The following is a 26,979-nucleotide window of genomic DNA, read 5'->3' on the forward strand; positions in this document are numbered from 1 at the left end:
CTGTTTCTTCGTGTCATTCCAGACAGACTGGATGATGATCAGATCAGATCTCTGTGTGGAGCACAAACAAAAATATCACTGGATTATTACAATTAATGGCAAAATGAATGTTTGGAAATATAAACTGATGTTTCCTTCTGACACACTACAGCAAAAGATAGAAATAACTGACTTAAAACCATTTTTAGCTGCTGAAAATACTAGTGTTCTAATCATTTTAGCCACCACTGTATATATTTACAGTACCCACATGACACATAATATTCCCCTTATGCAACTATTTATGATTGTACAATGCATATCCTTATAATTTTACAAAACATACACAAAACAACCACTTTATTAAAAAAAAAGCCGTTTATTTTTTTGTTTACTGACACCTCATATAAGGTAAAACAGATGTGGTTATGCATCGATTCATACACCCATAAACATATAAACTGTACAGCTGTACCATATTTGCGTATCTTTATACTACATTGCTGTTCTCTCGGGAAGGTTTGCACAAAACGCGTTCTCCTGCGCTGTATTTAAATGCGCAACACTGACTGCGTCTCGCTGCTGTTTCCAAACGCAAGAGCGCGTCCTGCACGAACGGCCCATAACCTGGCATTCAGCAAAATAGGTTATAAAAGTAGCAGCAAGTCCCAGCTTTGCAAGCGTAGATCTATTTCCATCATCTATCAGGGTAAGATGTGAAACTACCACACAGTTGAATGAATGCAGTTATATTTGTCATGAATGTCTCCACAGCGGCTTCAGATTCAGTTTGTTGCCTCATGGCTTGACTGCATGTCTGAGTTTGGTGGAGTCTTTGGTGTTGCTTTGAGAGTCGACCAGCACTAGAGGATTCTTCTGGTGGTTCTCAATGATATCAGAGACGCTGCTGAAACGCTTGAGAGAGAGAGAAAGAGAGGATTGTTTAGTGACTGATCTTTTTCACCTCATGCAGTGAAACTTATGGAAGCTTGTTTTTTTCTATGGAATAAAAAGAAAATAATAATTATGACTTTTATTATTATTACCTCATAATAGTTTTTTTCCCCCCTCGCAATTATGAGTTTATATTACGGGTGTGCCATATTGATAAAAAATAATATCTTGATATTTATTTTTTTGATAATGATAATTAAAGGGACAGTTCACCCAAAAATGAAAATTCTGTCATTAATTACTCACCCTCATGTCGTTCCAAACCCGTAAGACCGTTGTTCATCTTCGGAGGACAAATTAAGATATTTTTGATAAAATCCGAGAGCTGTCTGACCCTCCACAGACAGCAAGGATATTACCACAATCAAGGTCCAGAAACTTTGCAAGGACATCGGTAAAATAACTGATGCATGTGTTGTTTAGATGATGCAGAAACAGACACATGCGTCGTGATATTCTCCACAATGGCAGCACGCCACAACATACGGGATGAGGAGGAGAAGAATTGTTGAATTAAGTTGTTATTTTTGTTTTTTTGTGCACAAAAAGATTGAAAAATTACGGTTGAACCCCTGATGTCACATGGATTATTTTACCGATGTCCTTGCTACATTTCTGAGCCTTGATCGTGGCTGGATCCTTGCTGTTGATGGGAGGGTCAGAGAGCTCTTGGATTTCATCAAAAATATCCTAATTTGTGTTCCAAACACGAGTTCAAGTTTGGAACGGTGTGATTAATTAATGACAGAATTTTCATTTTTGGGTGAACTAACCCTTTACACAACATTTAGTACCTTGTCTGGTTTAGGCCTGTCGTGGATAAATAAATGTGACACTTAAAACCGCCAGCATGTGGCAGCAAGGCCCTGATTCACTGAATCATTCATTCGAGCAAAAAACGGCTGATTCATTTAGAAATGAAGCAAGCGACTGTTTTTATGAATGTATAATTGAATCGTTGACTCAGATGATTTGTTCAAAAACAGATTCATCCAGAAAGGAAACACTGCAGTGTTGGTCTGAGTCACAAATGTTTGTTTGGAACCATCTTCTGTGGCGAAAACAAAACCATGTAAACTCAGAATTCTGAGAAAAAATGTCAGAATTATGAGTTAAAAAAATAAAAATAAAACCTTTTTACCTTTTTTTTACCTTACCTTACCTTTTTTATTTTTTTATTCTGTGGCAGAAAAAAGCTTCCATAGACATCAGAATGAATTTTGACACTTAAGTCACATTAGCGGAGTGGTATGAGTGCATTATTAAAATATTATCGAGTTTAGGTTGACATGAGAATGAGCAAGTAATGACAACATTTTCATTTTAAATGTGAATTAAGTGTCCAAATACTCTTCGGGGTAACATCCATGTGGTTTTTACCTCCTCTCCTTGTTTTTCTTTCCCCAAAGCATACTGTTTGGCGGAAGCGATGTACCGGACAGGGATGTTGTAAACTCGGCTGTTGTAAAACACCACCAGCGTGTACGGCTGCTGCGCGTCCACCCCAGAGCTCTTCCTGAGCAGAAAAGAGCCGTCCTGAAATCAAATCAGACAAAGAGACAAATAGAGATAGACTGATATTTTTACATTTATGCATTTTCATGCTTTTTAAAAGTGTTTTATCAGCTCATGCATTCCCTGGAAATTGAACCCATTGTGTAGTGAAGTGACATTCAGCCAAGTATGGTGACCCATACTCGGAATTTGTGTTCTGCATTTAACCCATCCAAAGTGCACACACACAGCAGTGAACACACACACACACACACACACACACACAGCAGTGAACACACACACCGTGAACACACACCCGGAGCAGTGGGCAGCCATTTATGCTGCAGCGACCGGGGAGCAGTTGGGCACTTGGGCACTTGCTCAAGGGCACCTCAGTCGTGGTATTGAGGGTGGAGAGAGCGCTGGATATTCACTCCCCCCACCTACAATCCCTGCCGGCCCGAGACTTGAACCCACAACCTTTGGATTACAAGTCTGACTCTCTAACCATTAGGCTACGACTTCCCACAACTTTTGCACCATGCACTACTATTTTAGCTACATTTTACTGTTTTAGCTATGAGACAGCAGCCAGTAATTAACTGGTGATGTTGTAAAGCAGGGGTAGGGAACCTTTTTTGACCAACGAGACTGTATTTTAGGTAGATTTTTCCAAAAGAATGTGGCTGGTCTGGAATGTGGCCTAGACCACCTCCTGAAGTGGTTTGAGTGAGGTGTAAACAGGCCCTTATAGAGAGGTGTGTGCCTTTCCAAATCATGTCCAATCAATTGAATTTACCACAGGTGGACTCCAATAAAGGTGTAGAAACATCTCAGCAATTATTAAGAGAAATGGGAGGAAATGCACCTTAAGCTGGTTTGCCAACCGCCATTAAACGTAAAAGAAGAAGAACAAGAAGAAGAAGAAGAAATGGGAGGAGTCGGTGTTTGACGGGTGGCAACACTGGATTGTGACTGGAGCACTAATGGCAGGAAATGATCCGGAAGTGATGCTGTATTCAGGAAGTGATCCGGAAATGGAAGCTGATTCGTGTAGCGGGAGTGCAGGAGGGAATGAATGGTGGAAAGTAGTCAATCGGAAAAGAAAGAAAACTAATAGTCAAGGATCATTTACGGATAGTGGAAAGGATGATCACGTGAGTAGGAAAAATACAGAAGAATATAAAGTAATGATGAAATTGGCAGAGCCTGGTATGACGATAAACCCAATTAAACTGACTAAATCTCTGAATAAAGTGTTAGGAGAAATAAATAGTGCAAAGACTCTGAGAGATGGAAACTTGATTATCATGTGTAAGGATGGAAAACCACAAAAGAAGGCACTAAGTATAAATTTGATGCTTGGATTCTCTGTATCATACACATTGATGAAGACGAAGCCTTGGGTTAATTACAGAGCACAAATTCCGAGTATGGGTTACGATACTTGGCCGTATGTCACGTCACTTTCACTTTTTTCACTTTATATATATATTTGAAGTAGTTTCTATTTTTATTTTCTGTATTCATTTTAATTCTAGTTAAAGTTATGTTTTTACACACGTCTGTGTGTGTATATATTATTATTATTTTTTTTTAAGTTTATTTTAATAGGTCACATCAAGTTGAAAACAAGAAATGTTGCCTTGCTGAAATAAAATAAGTTTTTTTTTTTTTTATATATTAACATGTTAACATTTAATTTTTCTTTCAAGTACTGAACATGTTTTTATGGTTTTAGTTAACAATAGTCCTGTCTGCTCCTTGCTCTAGCTGGTATTTATAATGCAGTGTCATTCAGCATAGTTTTGGGTTATTTTGTGCAGGTCTGACGTGCCTTAGATGAGCGTATGAGAGCGTCCTCTGCTGTCTTGCGGTCACAGCTGCTGGCGTACCAAATCTTTTTATACACACCAGCTTCCTGTGTGAGAGAACAGGACAGTTAGACTGACAGACACTGCAAGTACATGCTGGGATGTTCTTGATTATAGTAGTTATGCTGCGAACTGAGACACACAAACATCAGGAGCCTTTTTCATTTTCTCTCAGAGCCAAACCCTACAAAATGAAAACATATACATAAAGAAGAAATGCATTTAAAGGGAGGTCAGTAATTGCAATCACCTCTTCAGCATCTCTAGCTGATCTGCTGTCTGAAGGCAACGTCCCTCTGCCTGTGGAAATAAAACAATATTAATCAACAGCTAGAAAACGAAATTCATCAAGGCTGTCAGAATGTGTTGATATTTATATGGGCTTTATGGACACATAAATGTATCTATTGCAAACTGAAGAAGCTTGAATCTTACTTTGGGAGGGAAGTTGTCGAGGCAGAGGCATCCTATAGCAGAAAAGGAGACTGTAGTTTAGTCCTTTTTTTCTCATGAAATTAGAATAGTTTATGCATAAAGGAGAAAATTCAACTTTTTTTTTTTACTTGGCTCGATGGAACCCTGTTGGCGACGTGCTTGGCATGGTGTCCGGTGGGCTTCGTGATATAGTTACTGGCGTTGTTTTAATAGATGTGGCTGTAACAGAGATCATGCAATTGTTAATAGGCGACTTTAATCCGCTCTAAAACAATACAAGGTCAGAGTTAAAATCGCTTTTTATAAATGTGTTGGAAACTCTCATGTCGGCCACATCTACAAGCCATTGGCTATATTCAGAATAGCCTACTAACATACTAGTGCTACTTGAGCAGTATAAGTTTCTGTATGCATGCATATATGGATCTGCAACAGCTTAATTCGTCTGTCAAGTTGTGCATTTAAAACAGAGTTTAACTTATGGAATACTGCATCAGTTTAACTAAATGCAGTGTAGATTTTATTTGTGCACTATGCTACTTTTCTGTATGCATGCATGCATGGATCTGCCAAATTGACAGCTTAATTTGTGGAATACTACATGGGGAAACGTGCAGTATTCACATTTTCTGTATGGGTTCATGCATCGATCTGCCAGCTTGTGCTGGAATACAGCATCAGAATCATGCAGCATGCTGATTTTCTCTATGCATGGACCTGACAAATTCAGCATTTTTGTGCATGATCAATCAGAACTTACTTTGCCGAAAACTGCATCGGAAACGTACAGTATGCTAATTTTCTGTATGCATGCATGGATCTGACAAATTGTGGATTGTGAAATGAAGCTTACTTTGTGGAATATTTGTGCGGTACAATAGTTTTCTACATGCATAGATCTGCCAAATTGCACGTGAAATTCTGCATCAGAAACATGGTGTATGCTATTTTTCTCTATGCATCCATAATGCAAATTGTGCATTATTAAATAGAGCTTAATTTGTGGAATACAGCATCAGTTTGACCAGTAGTGTAGTTTTTATTTGTGTGGTATGCTGATTTTCTTTATACATGTATGGATCTGCCAAATTGCACATTATAAAACAGAGCATGTATTGTGGAATACTGCATCGGTTTGACTACCAAACTTAAAAACATTGTTTAACTTAGATTTATTTTGGAGATCATTAATGAGCATCTCTTGCTGAGGTACAAATGCAATGTAATGAGGTCACATGACCACAGTGTAGTAAACCGCTTGAAACATTTATTGCAGCATGATGCTTTCTGTTTTGCATCTTACTATTTAAAATAGTGCAGTATGCACCATATATAATGCTGTAAGCCGTATGCTAGTCTGTTCTGAACATAGCCATTGCTCTCTCTGTTCTTTTGCAGTGATTTTGATAGTTACCTTCACTGTCTCTGTGAGCAATGTTTGGTTTCTGCAAAAATGGACAAGTATTTGTCAATGAATGCTTTGATTTACCATTAAATAGTAGAGATTAGATCAAATAAACGAGTCCATACCGGTGTCAAAGCAGGATTAGGTTTCTTTCTGAAAGATCAGCAGTGATGAACTGTTAGATAGTGAATCTGATATTATGGCAGATTAATTTAGTATTGTTCAGTGTTTAAGGGAGTCACTTACAGGTCTCTAGGTCGCGGTGTGGGCATTGATGGTCTCCGGGCCTCTGTGATCTCCCCTGGCCCTTCATTGACACCTAATGAGAATCAGACACATGTTACATACATGCTTTTTCATGCATTCACTTGCTCAGGTCTGGTTTGTGACTGATACTCACTGTCGTCCGCGTCACACACCTCATACTCGTCCTCTGACTGTGGTTCCTGCTTAAAACACACATAGACCATCATAATTTTCTCCATTCAAAACATGCATTTACATTCTTATGTACATATAGGCCACGTATTTACATGCTAATCACATGTAGACTACATGTTGTATATTTGCACCATGTTTTTTATGATATATATACTGTGTGTGTGTGTATATATATATATAAAGTAATTTAAAAAATCATCAGTACTCACTGGAGTTATTGTTGGCCTTCTGAGGTTCATTCTGTGAATAGATAAAATTGTTTTTTATTTGTGCAATCAACCTTTCTTTAAAACACATATCTTAGGCATATTTTGTAGTGTTTTCGAAGATGGCTGTGACGTTGTCATTGTCATAAATGTTTAGCATTGTTAGAGAACCAAAATAATGAAACTGAAGAAGTATGGATATATGCATCTAACGTAATTTGATAGAAGCTATAATATTTTGATACGGTTATAATGATAAATGTTTGTAAAGTTGCTGAATAATTGAGCAGTGGTGAATGCAGAGCTAATCTGGTGGTGTGTAATTGTTGTCAGGTAATAATGGTTGTGTAATACCGTGGACTGGCTTTAGGTAGCGCCATATGTGTGATGTTGGGTTGTAGGGTCGTGTTACTCCTGCTGATCAGAAAAACACTTTTTTTCACAGAGAACAACAGAACAGAGAAGCATGTGATTTGTGACTCATTAACAAAGAACATGAGGAAGTGCAGGACTGAATCATTAAAGCCTGTTGTTGCTCTTTTAGAAAAACAGTCATATTAACACTTTTACTGTAAGCTTCACAATGTAGTTGTGTAGATTTTAACTTGTAATTATTCTAGTCTCATGTGTAATCGCTGCCTTAAATGAAGTCAAAGTGGCATGTTTTTATCCAAATTGAATATTATTAGTGCTGTAATTACTGCTAAAGAGTTCAGTGTGTGTAATGTTGGAAAAGGAGGGTTAATTTTTAATGGAGTTTTACCTTGTCTTAGACTGAGAATTCTCCTATAATTAAACACAAGCATTTCGTCAGAGCAGTTATAAAGCAAATTAATAGTCCATAAATTAATATTCTATATAATGCATGATGTTATTTGTTGTACCTGTCCAGGTCAAATTTCATGGCAAAATTATAAAAATAAATTATATAAAATTAAATTTTAAAAAGTAAAAAATAAATATATATTTATTTAAATAATACAAATTATATATCAAATATTATTGTAAATATAGTATTGTAAATATAAAAAATATTATTATATTATGCATGATGTTGTACAACCTCTAATTTGCTGATTTTAACTTCAATAATAATAATAACTGTGTTAAAATCATGATTTCCATTTATTGTATTAGGTTACTAGAATCTAATGAGAGACTTTTCTTGCTAAATAAAATGCATTCAAAGAAAATTATTATTTTGATCTGAATATCACATCAAAGCTCTCTTTATTTCAGCTCACCTTCATATCAGAAACCTCATAGAAATCTAAAAAAAAGAAGAATTAGAGTGTATTAAATGCTTGCTCCAAAAATCCTTCTGAAACTGTGCATTTCTTGAAATCTCATGAAACTCTCACCCGGACTGTTTACAAGGACAGGAATACACGGTTTGGCTGTTCTGTTAATCGTCGGCTCTATAAACATTAGGACTTGATTTACCCATTACAGTCATATTAATAATTCAGTGCGCTACAAAATAAACGCCTTCCTCTGTCATCTTACTTGTTAGTGTTTTCTCAGTGGGGTCAATGTAATTATCATCAACCGGCTCGCCCTCCGGCTCAATGTAATCGCCCTGAACGGAGGAGAGTGCTTTAATATCAGGAGTTTATTGTGTGATAAATGACATTCTGAGTTAACAGTACAAGCCGTTATTACGTCATCTTCCTCTGCCAGGCTGCGGTGGGTCGGTCGTGGGGGTTTGTGCCTCTGTTGCATATGGAAAGGATGGTTTGGTTTTGCCGGTCGACCATGGCAGCTGTCTGCAAGACACAGGAAGTCTGGTTTTACATGCTATTGCTGCTTAACAGAACTTTCTTTTGTAGAACTGAACCTTTTAGGCTTACGTCATCCACTTAATTTTGTTCACATTTATTCTGTTGAACACAAAGGGAGCAGTTTTGAAGAAATTATATAGTCCATATAGTGACCAGAGGCTTTTTATGCTCCCCCAAAAAAAATCACTTTTCATTCAAAACCTCTCAAAAATCTGTTGTGTTCGATGAAAAAAAAACTCATACAGGTTTGGAAAGACGTGGGTAAAGAAATTATGAGTTTTAAAGTGGAGTCAGTGATCACAATCCATTTTTCTTTGTACGTATGACGAGTTTGAGAGTGAAAAATGTTGGACAAAACTTAATGTTCAATCAGGAATCGACTGGATTATGGAAATAGGAGTGACAACAGCTGAAAAGGAAAGTCAAGTTTTTACATTTAGACATTTAGTTTTCTTTGAAATAAAGTGCACCATGAATCATTCACAAAGCCCTTTTTGTGTTTTTCTTGTTTCGCATTGTTTCTTATTTACAGGAGTTTGTCAGTGATTTTATTGCCGTCTGTATCCAGAACGTCAGTGTTTTTCCTCGCATTTGTGTAAAGATTCACAGCCAAGTTTTGTCAAACCCCATGTTCGTGTGGTAATTCAATTGCATATGAATGCACACCTCTGAGTTTACAAGAAGGGATCAATCCAAAAGTCGTTTGCATCTTTTTATTCACATTTTTATTTTTACATTTTCCGTTTTTATTATTTTACATTTTACCTTTTTATAGTTATTTTCTGCTTTCATTTTTATTTTTACATTTTCATTTTGTTTTTTTGGTAATTTTATTATTTTTTTTTATTTTGAATATATCAATATAGAATTCCACATCTCTGAGTTTTAACCACTACCATTCACGTTTTACATTTTTTTTTATAGAAATGCTGGAAAATATTTGCATATTACATCACCCTTCCACTACAGTAAGTGGGAGCTTTAAAAAAGAAAGGAAAAAAAACAAAGTCACAAATATTTTTAAATGGGCCATCATTATGGCATGCAAAAGAAATGTCAAATATTTATTATATACATTTAAATTAAAGGTTTGCACAACTAATCATTTTACTAGTCCAATAAATAGCTGGGTCAGATGTTTACCTTTTTCCCTTAAACGTATTTCTGCTAACTTCTACATTTTTAAAAAGACATCCACCCTTTTTAGAGATAAAATGCAAGACAGAAAAGCATTTTAAAAACTATAGCATAATATTTAAATTCTTAAATATTTAATATCCATGTTTAAAATGTGCGTGCATTACCGTGAAGCCCAACAATTAGTGCACGGTGCTTGGCAGTGGTCAAAAAGGATTTAAAAAGACTTCTGCTGGGAGTCTTTATGCGGATGGTGTGGAAAAAACAATGACATTCTAGATTCAGACCTCAATAAAATCACTGACTAGCTCCTGTAAATGTTGAAATGACCTTATGTCCCCATGAGAAACAATTACCATCTAAACAGTAAATTGCCATTCAAATGCATGAGTTTTAACAATAATATACGACTTCTGACAACAATTCAGAGTCAGTTTTGATTTCTGATACAGAGAGCATGATCCTCACCCACATACTGTCCTCTGGGGTTGGTGATGGACGGGCTGACCGTAAAGGCCTTCATGTGTCCTTCAAGCCTTGGCGGAGGTTCGTAGTTGTCGTCATGATCGCCCTGAGGGTCCTCGTACGTATCGCTGTCCTGTTATATTTAAAGACGTATATGTGATCAATGCATTTCCTGTCTCTTTATATTTCATGCTTTTACATCAGTTCAAATCTGTATACGTGTAAACATGTTTTACTCATTAATTTTGAAAATGTTTCACTTAAAGCTTAGATTCATCTTTAACATCTTTGACATGTCAGCAGGCATTGCTTGTTTCAAATAAATGTATAACTTAAGATTTGATTGAATTGGATGTACATGACCGTGCCATTTTAGAATCACTGAGATTATAGTTTTAATTTATATTATTATTTTTTATTTAAATTTTTATTTTTACCTTTTTCATTTTAATTTTATTTTTCTGTTTTAATTTTTAATTTACTTTTTACATTTTAATTTTTAAGTAATTTCGTTTTTTTTTTATATGTCTATATTGTTTTTATTAACTTTTATTGAGTGTGTAGTACATCAAATTAACCTAAATTAAAATGAGATGTTTCCTTGGCAACTAGTTAGTTTTTATTAATATTTTAGTGCTGTCAAATGATTCATTGGGATTAATCGCATACAAAATAAAAGTTTTTGTTTACATAATATGTGACCCTGGACCACAAAACCAGTCTTAAGTGTCAATTTTTTCTAAATTGATAATTATACATCATCTGAAAGCTGAATAAATAATATTTCCACTGATGTATGGTTTGTTATGATAGGACAATATTTGTCTGAGATACAACTATTTGAAAATCTGGAATCTGAGGGAGCAAAAAAATCTAAATATTGAGAAAATCTCCTTTAAAGTTGTTCAAATGAAGTTCTTACCGATGCATATTACTAATCACAAATGAAGTTTTGATATATTTACGGCAAGAAATTTACTAAATATCTTCATGGAACATGATCTTTACTTAATATCCTAATGATTTTTGGCATAAAAGAAAAATGGATGATTTTGACCCATACAATGTATTTTTGGCTATTACTACAAATATACCCCAGCGACTTAAGACTGCTTTTGTGCTCCAGGGTCACATATGTATGTGTACTGTGTATATTTATTATGTATATATACACACACATGCATGTATACATTTCAGAAAAATTTTATGTTTATATATTAAATATATTTATCTATAATATAAATTATATGTATATAAATATAGACATGGAAATGCATGTAAATATTCATGTAAAATAGACATGTACAAATTTCTAAATATATACTGTGTGTGTATATATATATATATATATATATATATATATATATATATATATATATATAATCAATATACACACAGAACACACACATACATTATGCAAACAAACTTATTTTGTATGCAATTAATCGCGATTAATCGTTTGACAGCACTAATTTTAATTAGTTTTTTTTTTTTTTTTTTTTTACATTTTACATTTGCTTAAATGTTTAATTTTTTTTGTGAAATTTAGCAATTTCTGGGTAAAAATAATTTCTACTCCAAATTTAATTTTTAATTGTATTAAAATGTTACTAATTATACATGTCACCTTTCAGACATTTTAATTTCATGTAAAACAGCTTTTTCAAAAATATTGTGAAACTTAAATTGAAATGTGTTACAGTAGTTGTGTTAGTTTGAGGTAGCATATTGATTTGCATGCACATGTGACATGGGCTATAGAGTTATTTCATTGTGCATTACATTATTACTTATGTTACATTCATTGAGCGTTACAGTAGCAAAAGTTCTCCTGTAGGCGAGCTGCGAATGTCTTTTACTGAAGTAGACTAATGCACTTACAAAATCTGAATCAGAGTCTCTCTCAGAATCTGGAGCTTCACCTAAAAAGTGACACAACATGATCATGAGGTCTGTAGCTGAAAATACTTACAATGACATGTGATTTGTGAGAACACAACATTTATCCTGCACTTTGAATGATATAATTGTGTTTCGACGGTCCATAAATGTACTGAAAATTCCCCCGACTGCACTGAGTTACATCAGCTACTCTCTTAAAAATAACGGTGCTTAAACCTTTCTTCACAGCGATGCCACAGAACAACCATTTTTGGTTCCACATAGAAGCATTCAGTCAAAGGTTCTTTAAAGAACCATCTCTTTCTTACCTTTTTATAATCTAAAGAACCTTCTTTTGCCACAAAGAACCTTTTGTGAATCAGAAAGGTTCTTCAGATGTTAAAGGTTCTTTATGGAACCATTCAGACAAAAAAGGTTCCCCCGGCCCCAATAAAAGAAAGGGGGAAAAAAAAGAAGGTTCTTCTATGGCATCGTGAACCACCTTTATTTTCAGTGTAAAGCCATTTTTTAAGATCAGATCAAGTAAAAATAAGTTCATGTTTTTCAACTGCACATTCACTTTCTTGTTCAGAGACTTGAACTTGCCTTGATAGTCTCGTACTGGTACTTTCGGAGGTCTTTTCTTCTTAATTCTGAAACAAAACCAAAAGCAACCCTAAATACAGGAGGTTCTTCATTCCTGTTGATTTCAGCACATTGTGGATTAGTGATAGTATGCAGAGTTTCATTTGTCAGCAACGTTTAAGCACATAATTGCATGTCATCTATAACATACGAAAGCAAAAACACACAGTGGCAGGACACAGAATAATGAGACGGTTATTAAAGTTAAAGGCCAGCTTATAGCAAGTCTTTCCAAAGACACCACAAAGCTCTCGTAGACGTTACGGTGGGCGTCTGGTGCCATTGCTTCACACACAGACAGACAGAATCAAAGCAGAAACCTTAAAGGCTGTTACGTTGCTCCTGATAAGAGCTTCGATAAAGCTTTTAAGCAAGGTCTTTTGCTTGAAATGAAATGATATATATATTTTAAATAATTAAATCGTTAAATAAACAAAATAAAATTAATTAAAATAAATAATTCAATAAATGAATTAAATTTAAACAATCAAAAATTAAATTAATTAATAATTAATTTTTTTTATTAAAATAAATTACAAATTCAATTGAATCAATAAGTTAAATAATTAAATACATCAAATTTATTAACAAAATTGGATTTAAAAATAAGCTGAAATTGACTCATAAGTTATATATTTATTTTTTATTTAAGCAGACGCATGTGCAGGTAAATGGATAAAGATACACATGCTGGGTTTTAAGGATCTGAAGCGTCAATCAACAGAAACACAGTGACACTTTAATCATACCGGTCCAGCGTATTTCTCCCAGTTTTGAGAATATTAGCTGTTTGTTCAGTCTGAAACCTTCAATAAATGGAAAAAATGAATAAATTACAATTTGTATTGACAATTAACATCAACCTGTATCATATCTGCTGAATGAACTAATACAATTTGTTTATGTTTTTAATACTAATTTTGGATGCTGATTCCAAAAATAGTGTCAGTTTTGCACATTGAGCACGTCACACTTTCTATAATAAAACCCTAAATATGTGGGTTTTGTTGCATTTCTGCTTTTGAAAACCATTCAAATTTTCCTTTTTCACATGCATGACATTATTTGATGCCTAATCCTGATATCTGCTTTTTCCCTTTTGTAGATGGTAAATGAAATTGTGCATTTTGAACTTTTGACATTCGACCACTTGTTATTTTGATTAACACACACACACACACACACACACACACACACACACATACATAATTAGCAAAATCTTCATTGCTATTTTGTGAAAAAATCTACATAATGGAAAGTTATTGATATTTTTATACTCTGCATCACCAAATTAGGCAATGTTTGGCCTTTTTTGCAAATTGATATGCAGAACTCCAGTTTCTTAGGTAAATTACCAGCACAACTTTTGTCAATAAGTCGTATGATTTGATGAATCATTGATGTCTGGAGCACAAATGGCGTGGAACAAAAATGCACTGCAGTTTCATTTTGAGGGTTTTAGAAAAACCCCTAAACCGTAAGCATGAACAATAGTATCAGTGATACTTGACTTGCCAAACACCACAAATAATTACATTTGTAAACACGAATGAGCTAAAACCATTTTTGGGTTTTCGTGTTTTATAATGAACACATGCATTTATGAATGTTTTTATACGTCAGGTGTTCCTTCATTAATAACAAGTGCTTGTTTTTGTAGTAAATTTCACATTGTTTCTGTCATGCATGCCACACCTAAGGGCCTTTTTGGGACTATTCCTCTGTATGAATAGAGGAAGTGAGACGAAATGTGTTTGAGGACAGTCACCAGATGTTTCCTTACGTCTGTTTTTAGAGTAATATCTTAAACTCAAATTTTAACTGTTGTATTTTTAATTCATGAAGATGTATGCAGAATATAACACACCTTTTTAGTCTGTTGAAAAGGCTGTCGTCGTTCTTTTTTATGTCTTGAACGATTTTTTGGAGCTGCCTGAAAATCAAAACACGAGTTAATAAAAGCACATGCAGATCAAAAGTTTGGTTGGTAGGGTGTCTTTTGTAATAGAAAGAAGGCTGGATTTATTTGATCAAAAATATAAAAATATAGAATATTTTAAAATATAAATACATTGTTTTTTCAAAATTCACAGATGAATAGAAAGCATTTATTTGAAACAGGAATCTTTCATAACGTCATAAATGTCTTTACTGTCACATTTGATTAATTTAATGCATCCTTCCTGAATAAAAATAATAATTTCTTTAAAAAAACACTTTGTTTTAAATGCTAAGATAGATGGATAGGTATTTGTACGAGTACACATGCTTCGTGAAGCTCTCAGACGTTCTGTAAGTCTCTGTTGAAGCGTAAAGCCTGGGTTTTTAACAGCTTATCAGAAACAAAGTGAGCTGCGTCTGACAGACAGCGTCTGAGCTGCTAACGTCTAGAGACAGAGGTGACCGAGACACATGATGAATATGATTACAGTCCTCACCGCCGCATAGAAACTCAACATATTTCCAGTTTAAACCACTCAATGACTTCAAGATATCCATCAATCGATACGAGCCGGTCACTGACCTTCATTGGCATCAAGTATTGTTGTATATCTGATTATATCTTTATTATAATTTTTTATTATTGATAGCCTCTCACAGGTGTGTCCTGGACACAAAGAGCAGCAGTCAGTTTCACCACAAGTTTACAAAACAAAACCAAAGAACACTTATCTTAAATGGTTTTGCTTTTTGTAAATAATGATTTCAGTGACCTTTCAAAAGCTTCCTGCTAGTTTTCAGAGATGCAGATAAAAAATCAAATTTATTGAAAAATAAGTATTTTAAATGAATCCCTGTAATGTAAATCTTAGTCCGACTGAAATTGAGCGCAGATGACTTCCTTATGCTTAGATAACAGTGAAACTAAATCATTTTAGAGTTTGCCTTACCTAAGTTTATCCGTAGCAGGAGCCGTGAATCTGTTGAAATGCTCCATTCTGTGTTTCTATACTGACTGCAGTGAGTTAGTAATATGAGCTGCTAGTTGCGTGTCAGGTAGTAGTTGAATGGCTCATACTGAGCGTGTTGGACATCAGTGGTTAAGCAGCACATGCTGCAGATGTGTTGAGGAGGGCGATTTTTTTTATTTTTTTTTTCCTCCACAGAAGTGGTTGGTAATGAGGATTATGAAACTGCTGTTGAATACCATGCTACCTCTATATTTAGAGACACTTTGAACTGATTCACTTCAATGAAACAATGCTATTTCTTGCGTCTCTGTGTTTTCAGTTCTCTGTCTGTGCATTTTCCAAACTTTTATGCATCTTATAATAATTATGAATGGTTTCCCTTAATGAATTTGATTATTGCGCTCTTTTGTTGTTGTTTTTTACCAGTCAAGAGGCTGCACTATGAATGATGTTTAATGAATTTGTATTCATAATTATGCAAATGTGCACGTGTTTTACTTCATGGATATGAAACAAACTGCTTGATTCTAAAAATGTTTGTAAAGGTTAGTGAAAGTATGCATTTTATGTTTGGTTGCAGTTGTAACTGACGAGGAACTGACTTTTTGCTCAGTTGGTCTTGTATGCACTTTATATAAAATGTATTTGTTTCTTTCCAAAAAAAAAAAAAAAAATGTATTTCTAAAATGTCAAAATCTTGTAGAACGTGAAAAAATTCTGTAATTTTTTTCATGCATTTTGTAAAATATAGAAAAATTAATTACAATAAAAATTGAATGAAAAATTATATTTTTATAAATTATTAAAATTTATATAGATTGCAAATATAACATTAGATCAACATAAAAGTAACAATTTTATGTTCTTTACTGATTTTTTTTGCATTCTGACCATATAGATTTGTATCTTTGCCAAATTCACATTCCTAAATCGTCAGTATATTTAGGCCTAGTTCTGCAAACATTCTGCTTGATCTGCAAACCAAGTAAAGAAACATAATATAATGCTTGTGTATATTCTGCCCAACATATATTGGTTTCTTTGCAAAAAAATAAAATTAAATAAAATTGGATTGCTAAAATGTCTGTTTTATTGTTTTAGCAGTGAACAGAGCTGGGTAGTAACTGATTACATGTAATCTAGATTACATAATCCGTTACAGTTACTTTTTATGGATTGCATGATTACATATCTTACATAGCTTCACACAATGGCAGTAAATTATTCATAAGTTATTAACACCTAGCCTGCATCTCAATGTGCATACTATCCATCCTAAATTTCAACACTATTTAGGGCAGATAGGGTGGATAGTATGCACATTGGGACGCAGGGCAAGTATTTCTTTTCTTTTTTCTTTCAATGTTTCCTTTCTAAATGAACCTACCACTTCTATTTGGACAGTCTTCCAGTTTTTGTGTAATTACACATGCCATGCACTAGTCAGGAGGCTACAATTGCACAGAAACTGGACACATTTTAATTAGTATTTTTATGCAATGTATAGATTTGCAATCCATGGGATTCACTTCACTATTTTCTACAAACAGACGGCGGGGTGCAGAGTAGAAATAGAAACAGAAACTGATTCCTTACGGCCGATGAATGAAGCCGAATTTGTTGAGGTCAGCGTCCGACAGCGTCTGCAAGAGAAACAACGGGGTTAAAAAAATCACTTCAGTCTGTTATATAGAGGAAAGTTTTCCATAACTCGTCTGTGTTGTATAACTTCAAGGAGAATTTCTGCAAAGAGAATCAGTAATGTTTAGTGACAGTTTTGTTATGCTTTAAATGAAAATGTTATATTGCTTTGTTTTTGATCAGTTTATATGAATTAGTCTTATTCAACATGTTTTAGTTGTTAAATTAAAAAAAAATAAATTAAAAAAATTAAAAAGTCCTTGACATGTGGCTTGCAATTAAATAATAACAGGATAAATATTTAAATATGCATTTATTTTCTTGCATTAAATAAATGAAAAATGTTAAATGTTATTAAAATTATAAATAAATAAATAAATACACACACATGCAAAATAATGCATGAATATATGCTGATGAAAAATTAATCCTCTTAAATATAATAGTTTGCCATTAAATCTTGTACATGATATACATTACAATAGTAGGCTAGATCATAGTAAGAAAAACAACATATTACTTCACAGAATGTGATTTCTAGTCAGGCCAAAAGGTGAAATCATGTTTATAATTCAGTTGTTATCTCAATGTTATGCCACTTACTAATTTAGCATTTTTTTCTGTTTTGGGACGCACTGTTTATGTTTGGAATGAAAAACTATAGCCCATGTTAAAAGAGTTACTAATGGTGTTTTTCCACTCCATAATAATGGACACACTGAGCATCTGTGTTGGCTTAAATGTTGATCAGATCCATACGTTCTCAGGGAACACAAACTGATTCAGATATACAGCCTGAAAGACTTTTTATTTGATTTTATATGAAGCAGCTGCCAAATTCTGTGTAATCAGAGAACTTGAACATGCTTTTTCCTCATTTCTAACACTAGGTGGAGTCCTTAGCCAGGCTGTGTTCCCTTTCACCTGCTTATGCCATATGTGTTGGGGAAATCCATACATCTGAGTGTTTTGATAATAGACATACTGTGATGACAGCAGACCTATGAGACCCACAGAAATGATCCTCAATAGTATATACTGCATTTGGCCTATTTATGTTTGATGTTGGAACTCTTAGGCCTCCTTTCATTTTGCCCTTTTTAGTCTTTACTGAGTCTGAATATTCCTGAAGATGCAACTTTACTTTAAATGACATTTTGACTCTGAAGGAAATGAGTGGTGTTTGCTTGGAAGACCGAAGACGCTGTCGTGGTGTGAAGGTGTTTTGAGTGTTTGTCAGGGCACTGCTTTTAACAGTGTTTTTAGAATGTTGCTGTGTGGTTGCTATGGTGTTTTTGGAACATTGCTATGTGGTTGCTAGGGTGTTTTTAGAACATTGCTATGTGGTTGCTAGGGTGTTGTGGGGTGTTTTTAGAATGTTGCTATGTGGTTGCTAGGGTGTTTTTAGTACATTGCTATGTGGTTGCTAGGGTGTTTTTAGAACATTGCTATGTGGTTGCTAGGGTGTTCTGGGTTGTTTTTAGAATGTTGCTACGCAGTTGCTGGGGTGTTTTTAGAATGTTGCTATGTGGTTGCTAGGGTATTTTTAGAACATTGCTATGTGGTTGCTAGGGTGTTGTGGGGTGTTTTTAGAATGTTGCTATGTGGTTGCTAGGGTGTTTTTAGTACATTGCTATGTGGTTGCTAGGGTGTTTTTAGAACATTGCTATGTGGTTGCTAGGGTGTTTTTAGTACATTGCTATGTGGATGCTGGGCTGTAGGCCTTTTATTTTATTTTTAAATAAGATGAAGGCTTATTTTACTTTTAATTTATGTTATTGTATTTCTGTATTTTTTTTAAATTTTGATTGCATGTGAACGTTGGTTGACACTGTCACATGATCAAGGCTTTAGTTAGCCTAAATATTGAGCTATAAATGAAAATGTTTGTCACACATCCTTCTGCTTTCATTGTAATACTTCCTGCATGACGTATCTGAATTGACCCGAGCTTCAAAACCCTTTGCATCCGAATTTAGCGAGGCGCCTTTCTTAAGAATCTGAAGAGAACCGGCTCTAATAGAGACAAATGCAAGAGGTTGAGTGCTCTGAATCCCTGCAGCTCTCTGAAGAGACAAAGACAAGAAAATCACCTAGCCCTGCCTAAAAATCAAGCTTAGCCTTTTGACACAGAATAAAATATGGAATATTTCACCCTGGCGCCTCCTGGATGCTGCTTGCTGAAGTGAATTATTTATGTGGAGTTTCTCCAGGAGTCGGAGAGAGACTTCAGCAGAGGCCTGGAATCGCAGCTGCATAGTAAAAAGCTCAGCAGAGTCTCCGCTCGAGTCCCACATCCACTCACCCCTCGCTTTCACAACTCGGTCCAAAACTGTCTGCAAGCCGTGAAAGACATCTGAGGAATTCTGTATCAAGAACACGAGATCGTCGAGTTTGACCCAGCGCTCTGTCTGAATGAAACGCCACAGTTACTTCTGTACTGAAAGAGGAGAAGACAAGCAAACGGACTCCAGGACTCTTGTGTTGACACTTTTCATCTTTCACACTGATCTGAGAACGGCCGGCGCTGGCGAAGCAGCAGAAAATTGCTTTCCAAGCTGCAAGCTGCTCATGATTGAAGACTCCTGACTCGTTTTCTCTCCTGTGCTTTTCCTATTGAAATCACAGGGTTGTGATTTATAAAAACAGACCTCTAATGTTTTGACCTCTGCTTTTTGTTGGAAAAATAGCTTTTAAAAGAAAAATGTAGTTAAGTTAGAATGCAAAATTTTGCCACCTGATTCAACTTAAAAAAATTGTACTTATGGTTTTTATTAGTATTTTGAATTGGCTTTTAATTTTCTTGTTTTCAGATTTCATTTTAATTGAACTTTTAGTCATTTTAATTAAAAGCTTTCTTTTCTTTTTTTTTTTATATTACTATTTAGGTTTAACTTTTTTTCTTTTTTTTTCTTTTCTTTTTTTTTTTTACTTTTGGTTTTTGATTTAGTTTATTTGCAGTTACTAATTTTAATGCTTTAACTTAAACTATGAAAATAAGAAATGTTTCTTTGAAAGGTTTTTCATCTTACAGTACAATACAGTTTTTTTTTTTTTTTTTGTAATTTTTAGTTCAGGGTTAGGTTTAGTTTTAATTTCTTTTGATTTATTTCCAGTTAGTAATTTCAACCTAAAGTTTTCAAGGAAACAGTTAGTTTATATTTTCATCTTATATTTACTTTTTATTTCAATAAACAAAACTTAGAATTACTATTATAGTATTTATTAATATTTTGAATAGTTTTTTATTTTTATATATTCAGTTTAAAATTTGAATTAAAATGTATTTATTTTTTTTATTCACAAAATTGTGTTTTTTTTATATTACTATTTAGGTTTAATTGATTTTTCTTTCAGTTTTAGTTTTACATTTTCTTTCTTTCTTTATTTAATTATTTATTTAGTTAGTAATTTTAGTGCTCCAACTTCAGATTATATCAGTTCTCAAATAAATGTTCATTTTTCATCTTATATTTATTTCAGCTTTTTTTTTATATCAGTTGCTGCCTTAAATATTTTCATATAATCAAACTATTTCAAATTATTTCAGCTTTTTTTTTTTTTTTTATGTTGTTGAATCTTGCATAACTTAAAAAAGGTAGTTAATTATTTGGAATTATAATGTAATGTAACAAACAAACATATTTGCTTTCTGATAATAACATTTTTTACAGTGATCGTTGGTTATTTCATCCCACTACTCCCCAACAAAAAGTGATCATGTTCTGTTTACAAATGGCTCATCAGGCTCTCAGCACACACTCACTGCGTGTCAGAGGAAACGTTCCTGTGATCTACAGACTCTTTCACCAGATGGTTACCGTATAAACGCCACATGAATATGCAAAAATGCTTAATATATGCCCTTAACATCCATTCAGGAGGACAGTGGGAGTGATGTAGAGGAGTAATAGAGGAAAACATATGACTTCACTGAACTTCGAGCAGAAGGCTGATGAAGCTCGTACAAATAGAGTATATTTGCACTCGTCCAGTGCCAGTAAGGCCACAAATGGAAAAAATGCCTTTTTTTGTGCGTGAATTAAACTGCTGGCTGGTCAATCACTATTTAGGAAGTAGTGTTTTTTTTTCCCCTAATCTAAAAGAAGGAGGTCAACTCGCTGAGTCAACAAAACAAAAATGAGGAACGATGTATTTCATTTTCAACATAGAAAAAGCATCCAAAACAGGTAAGAAGTTTCCTTTCAGTTATGTTTTTTTTCTAATTTTCTTTTATTTTTTGTATTATTTCATTTATTTCATTACATCTTCTTATTTTAATTTATATTATTATTTTAATTCCGAAAAACAAAAATAAGAAATACCGTATTTCCTTTTCAACGTAATTTAAATGAGATAATTAAGAAGCATAAAAACAGGTATGAAGTTTTCTTTTTTCTGTATAATTTTTTCTTTTAATTTCTCTGCCTATATTTTTTATTTATTTTATTTACGTTTTATTTTTGAGTGTATTCAATTTTTAATAGGTAATAGTTTTTATTTTTTTTTTATTTTTCAATTTTTATTTATGTATTTTATTTAATTTTGTATTTTATTTAATATTATTTTTGAGTCAACAAAACACAAACGAAGTGTATTTAATTTTCAACATACTTTGAATGAGATTATAAAAAAGTCTGAACCTGTACATTTTATTTTATTTTAGGTGGGGCCTATCCCAGGGTCTCAGGCTGAAAGCTTTTTGTTTAATTTAAGTTTTTAATAGTTTATTTATTCATTCATTTAATTTGCCAGCCATAATCACAAAACTACACACATACTGTCTACACTCAATCCAACAAAACATTGATATCCACACATTTTGTAATTGATTTTAATAGATTCAGGCTGAATCGAGTTACTTTCAGAGTTTATATGGTGCTCAGTCATTAATTTTGTTGGACTGATAACCTAATTTCAGCCTACTTCAAGCCCCACCATTAAGTTTTTCCTCATTGAATATCCTATTTCATTGGGAAATGTCAAATTATTAATTACCCACGTTATGAAGGGTGTAATTTCTCTGTCACCAAACGGAACAGCAAACATTATGATTGTTTCCAAACAGGTTTCCCAAGCACTCCTACAGGTAATCTCACCCAAACCTGCTTCGCTGATTCAGAGGCATGTTGAAATGTTAGCTGACAGCTAAACTATCCCAGTTAGATCATGAAACGTGTTTGTTAGACCACGTTTGGGACACTCATCTAATATCTGCACCAATGCAAATCCATTACAGAAACCAGCAGTCATCATTACTCATTTAAGGAAGTCAGGTTTATTTGCTCGCTTCCCCATGTGAAAGTGTGAAAGCACTGCTGTGTTTTTTATTACATTCATCAATGATATGATCTAAAATGTGTGAATTAGTGGAAACAACTGATATAAATGATGAAAGAAAACAGATTTGATTTAGCTAAATGTGCCATTTGCATCAATATTGAGCAAGAAAGGAACCTACCAGAAAGCGAAAGCCGTCAATCTTGTTTCTCTGTACAGCGTCTGCACAGTCTTTCATGTTGTGCTGTCAACAAACATTTAGTTATTTTACATAGTCGTGAATGAACATTGTGTGCATCATTAAAATAACAAAAAATGTTGAAAAAGACGAATAGTCTTGCTAATATCTCTTGCAAAAAAACCTAAATTGAATCTCCAAAGGCTCACCTGACTCAGAAGAGCAGCGACCTGCGTTGGACTCCAGCCCTCACATTGCTCTCTGGTTGGTAAACTCATCCTGGTCAGTTGGCAAGACTAACTCCTCTCAACCGGTTCTGATAATAACTAACATTTAGCAGAGGCTTTACTGCTCTTTATCGTAAGAGGCAAGTTCATGCAACATAGGAAGTTCCTCTTGACGGTAACTGACCCAACGTGACTGTTTTTTCACACTTCTCTGTCTGAAACTGTGGTGAGGAATTAATTTGTTTAGGTAATGCAAAGCCACAGCAGACTATTTCAACTGACGTGTGATTTTGAGGCCACTTAACAGCGCACAAAGTGTGAATGAACTGCTTTTTAAAGTAAAGTCCTTCTCTGTGGGAAAACACAGGTTGCAGAGACAGAAAGGGAAATGAATACATATTTAGAGCGGAACTAGCTGTTACATGAGCTTTATGTCAGGAACTGAGGCTTTTAGCCAATTGTTTGGTTTTCATTGGTGATTTGAAAAAATTGGGTTATTTTCTATTTTAAAGCAAAAAATTATGGCAGTTTGGGGCAAGTTGTCACATTTTCACTGTGTTTATTTTCTTACAATTCATTAAACATTTTCTATATTTTCTATAAATAGTTTTGCATAATTGTTTGTCCTGATTATTATTATTATTATATGTTAAATATATATATTTAATAAATAAACAAATGCATAAATTATAATACACTATAATGTATTTCTTTAATGACCATTTGATCTATTTTATTATTTTGTATTTATCAATATATTTTACCAGGTGAAAATGTTTGTTAAATGTGTATTTTTGGCCCTGGTTTCTGCAAATTCCAGATGAGAGGAAATGTCATTTCGAGCTGTTCATTTAACCTGTGTCTTTGTCTCGTCTGTAGGCCGCACATAGAAGATGCACCACAGCTCGAGTGCTTTCAAACGGGTCAGTTTCAAGAGCTGCTAGGGTATAAATAGGTTTTTCACAAAGACGAGATGCAATAAGCTCAAGATAACTTTCTGCATCTAAAAATGCCTCAAATGGAAAGTTTTAGGCTGTTGTTTTAACCGTGCTGTTATTTAGAAACACTATACAGGAGTTAAAGCAAAAAATAAAAATCCTGAGCCTGAATGTTTTTCCCGGGTGGAGGTGTGATTGCTGGGGTGGACACATACGCAGGGTTATTTGGCAAACAAAAAAATGAACATTATTTGAATGATTTTCCTTGAAACTAGTAACTAGGCTCAGACTACTGAAAGGGTTTTGTTCAAAAGAAATAATGGTAAATTAAATCCTAGGAAATTAATATAAAATAGGAAATATACAAAGACAATTTACTACACAAAACTACAGTTCAGTTCAATTAACAACAAAAACAATAAAATGCTCCAAGATCTGGAAACTTAAACAGGGTTCGTACAGATACTGCAAAATCAAATTCCAGGACTTTCAAGGAATTTTCAAGCACTACTTTTTGGTTTTCAAGGGCTAAAATCAGAGATCTCACTTATCAAACTACATCATTATTATCTTTCAAATTCTAATTAATAAACTAATACAACAAAATGGTACAAATAAAGTGCAGCACATGCAAAGAATGCAATGACTGTGCATGACAGCTTTAACATTTGAAAGGATACGATGGCAAAGTTATCACTTTCCTTATTCCTTATGATTGACCTGAAGAATGAAAGTTATATCATACACTTGGAAAATTATGAGCTATATCACTGCTTATCAACACTAGGGGTGTGACAATGTTCTTAGCTCACGAGATGAGACAAAAGATACTTGGTTCACGATATTTTAATACTATTTTAAAGTCATTTGCAATGACAGAATCACAAAAATAAAAACAATGCAGTTGTATTTTGAAATATTTTAACTAATCTAGAGCTGTAACTAACGGTTACTTTGGTAATCAAGTAATCTGATTATTTTGACAATTGAGCAATCTGATATTTTTTATTAATAGACCTAAGTGAAAACAAGGCTTTAATATGACTATATTTACATATAAACTAACGAATAGGCAATAATAATTAGCTTAAATACAAGTAATTACATGGTGCCTATAATATGAACATAACCAACTGTATTTATTATATTATAACATTCATTATTATAACAGCCTGGTGTTGTTTCACTTTACAGAGTGATTCAACAATGTTTAAATCCGTTTAATTTCACATGCAATCAGAGCAAGGGTTTAACATTTTATTTTGAAATCGCAATGTACAACAAATTGCATATAGAAATATGCTGATGTATTATCCTGTGTTGGCATAGAATATTATAAATGAATATAAATTTACGTTACAAATCTAGTGAGATGATGCACATTGTTTTCCGAGGTGACCCTTAAGTAACCCAAACTCACAGCATATGCAGAGGAAGAGTTTAGCCCCTTTCACACATACAGTCTACCAGCAAGTTACCATTAAGAGATCATGTGTTCCTCTCATACCATTGGTAGGCAAACTCCTGAGCTCGAACGTGATATCAACAAGTTTTTTTAAATGTAGGACTATCTTTTTTTTTTTTACGCCGGAGATCCGCCATGGTGCCAAGAACTTTAAGCCCTGACTATATGATACTATGAGAATAATACACTGAAGAAAATTGGCGTTGAAACTATTTTCACTTACAAATTGCTCAGTAAATTGCATAAACCATATGGAAATGTAATATGACATACGCTGCCCCAAACAGATGAATGTTTCTGCAAATTTTTCACACAAAAAAAAATAAAAATAAATTTGTATGATTTATTAATAGAGGAAAAAATTTAGAAAAAAGGCCCACAAAAAAACAAGTGTAGGGGAATAACTGTTAAAACCTATGGACCAGGTATGATGAACAAAGACCAGGAGTCAGAGATGCAATTAATTAAAGAAATTTACTGAAGAAAATAGTTTGCAGTTTCATCCGCAGAAGTCAGCTTTAACACTTGCACGGAGCTCGTATGCCGACCTGCATACAATTCAAAATCACCACAATTATACCCTAACGGAGGTTGCTAATTGCATCAATGCATAAGTCATCAAAATTCTGATTGGTTCTAAAACCTAGATAAACTTAAACAATTGATCAGAGTGATCAGAGGTCAGACGCAATACATCTCTCCAAAGACGTATATCTGATACGCTGGACATCGGCAGCTGAACGTTTGTCCTGGACTATCTGAGCTTCTCCCTGTACAGACAGATTCTAACACACATGCGCAGAGAAACATGTATTTTGGCATAAATATAATACGCACCTACCCCACACCCCTAAACCTACCAATTGCGTATCATATGCACACCAAAGGCCATTTCTGCGTATAAATAGTATGCCAACTAGAAACAGAAAATCGTGCCATTGAAACACTATAATGGACTATAAATAGAACTGACAGCTTTCAAATGCTCAAAAGCTTTTGTTCCATAACAATTCACTGAAGTAAAAAGTGTGACAACTAGCCCCAGTCTCTAGTCCCTTACAGCTTGTACACATGCAGCAGACATAGTACATAATAGAGAACAATTATCAATTGTGGGTGATTTCAAATATATCCACTTACTCACTTTTAGATGGCCATGTCTTAGGAGCTTTTCTCTCAACAGGAAGCAATGACAATATGTAAAGTGAGCTCACATGTGGTTCTCCGCTCTGATACTTTTAACAACGTTTGTCATTTCCTTTTAAAATTGGTAACCACAGTACCTAACAAACCATAGCATGTGATCATGAGAAGATATTTGGCATTGAATTATCTGCTTTATGCAATAACAATAACCTAAAAATATTAATATTACTCTGAAATTGATATGTGTTTCCCCCACAGGTATCATATGTTTTTGCTGACCACAGAATGCAGAAGTTTCTGTTTCTCTCTTATTAATGAATTATCACACTCAAGCACTCTCTGTAAGCTTCAGTGCTGTCCGGATGAGAGGAAATGTCATTTAGAGCTGTTCATTTAACCTGTGTCTTTGTCTCGTCTGTAGGCCGCACATAGAAGATGCACCACAGCTCGAGTGCTTTCAAACGGGTCAGTTTCAAGAGCTGCTAGGGTATAAAT

General features: G+C 34.1%; 1 protein-coding gene across 8 annotated transcripts; it reads right to left on the minus strand.

The window, feature by feature from the left end:
• Positions 1 to 342: 342 nt before the first annotated feature.
• On the minus strand, positions 343 to 23,290 carry blnk (B cell linker). 8 transcript variants are annotated; one of them, XM_079437437.1, is made up of 25 exons: positions 22,918 to 23,290; positions 22,712 to 22,774; positions 17,206 to 17,252; positions 14,565 to 14,630; positions 13,447 to 13,503; positions 12,659 to 12,705; positions 12,053 to 12,093; positions 10,175 to 10,304; positions 8,451 to 8,554; positions 8,295 to 8,367; positions 8,150 to 8,206; positions 8,033 to 8,058; positions 7,552 to 7,574; positions 7,143 to 7,205; positions 6,792 to 6,822; positions 6,542 to 6,590; positions 6,388 to 6,460; positions 6,267 to 6,294; positions 6,151 to 6,181; positions 4,865 to 4,955; positions 4,737 to 4,768; positions 4,552 to 4,601; positions 4,265 to 4,348; positions 2,314 to 2,469; positions 343 to 894 (listed from the first exon to the last, which is right to left on the minus strand). In XM_079437437.1, exons 1-25 carry the CDS (start codon positions 22,984 to 22,986, stop codon positions 778 to 780), a joined length of 1,608 nt encoding a protein of 535 aa, XP_079293563.1. In that variant the 5' UTR covers positions 22,987 to 23,290; the 3' UTR covers positions 343 to 777. The 8 variants fall into 8 exon arrangements, with proteins under 8 accessions (XP_079293563.1, XP_079293566.1, XP_079293565.1 ...); XM_079437440.1 differs by having other exon boundaries at positions 6,542 to 6,587; positions 7,143 to 7,202; positions 22,918 to 23,130; XM_079437439.1 differs by having other exon boundaries at positions 6,542 to 6,587; positions 22,918 to 23,090.
• Positions 23,291 to 26,979: the final 3,689 nt, after the last annotated feature.

Source organism: Barbus barbus (assembly GCF_936440315.1).
Source record: "Barbus barbus genome assembly, chromosome: 16".
NCBI lineage: Eukaryota > Metazoa > Chordata > Actinopteri > Cypriniformes > Cyprinidae > Barbus > Barbus barbus.

Bases quoted from the DNA above. Each gene is read 5' to 3' on its own strand.
- blnk (XM_079437437.1), bottom strand. From the start codon at position 22,986: ATGAGTTTACCAACCAGAGAGCAATGTGAGGGCTGGAGTCCAACGCAG. The intron at 8,059-8,149 runs GTGAGAGTTTCA...TCTTTTTTTTAG, and splicing joins TGTCCTTGTAAACAGTCCGG to ATTTCTATGAGGTTTCTGAT. The intron at 6,461-6,541 runs GTGAGTATCAGT...GATTCTCATTAG, and splicing joins GGTGTGTGACGCGGACGACA to GTGTCAATGAAGGGCCAGGG.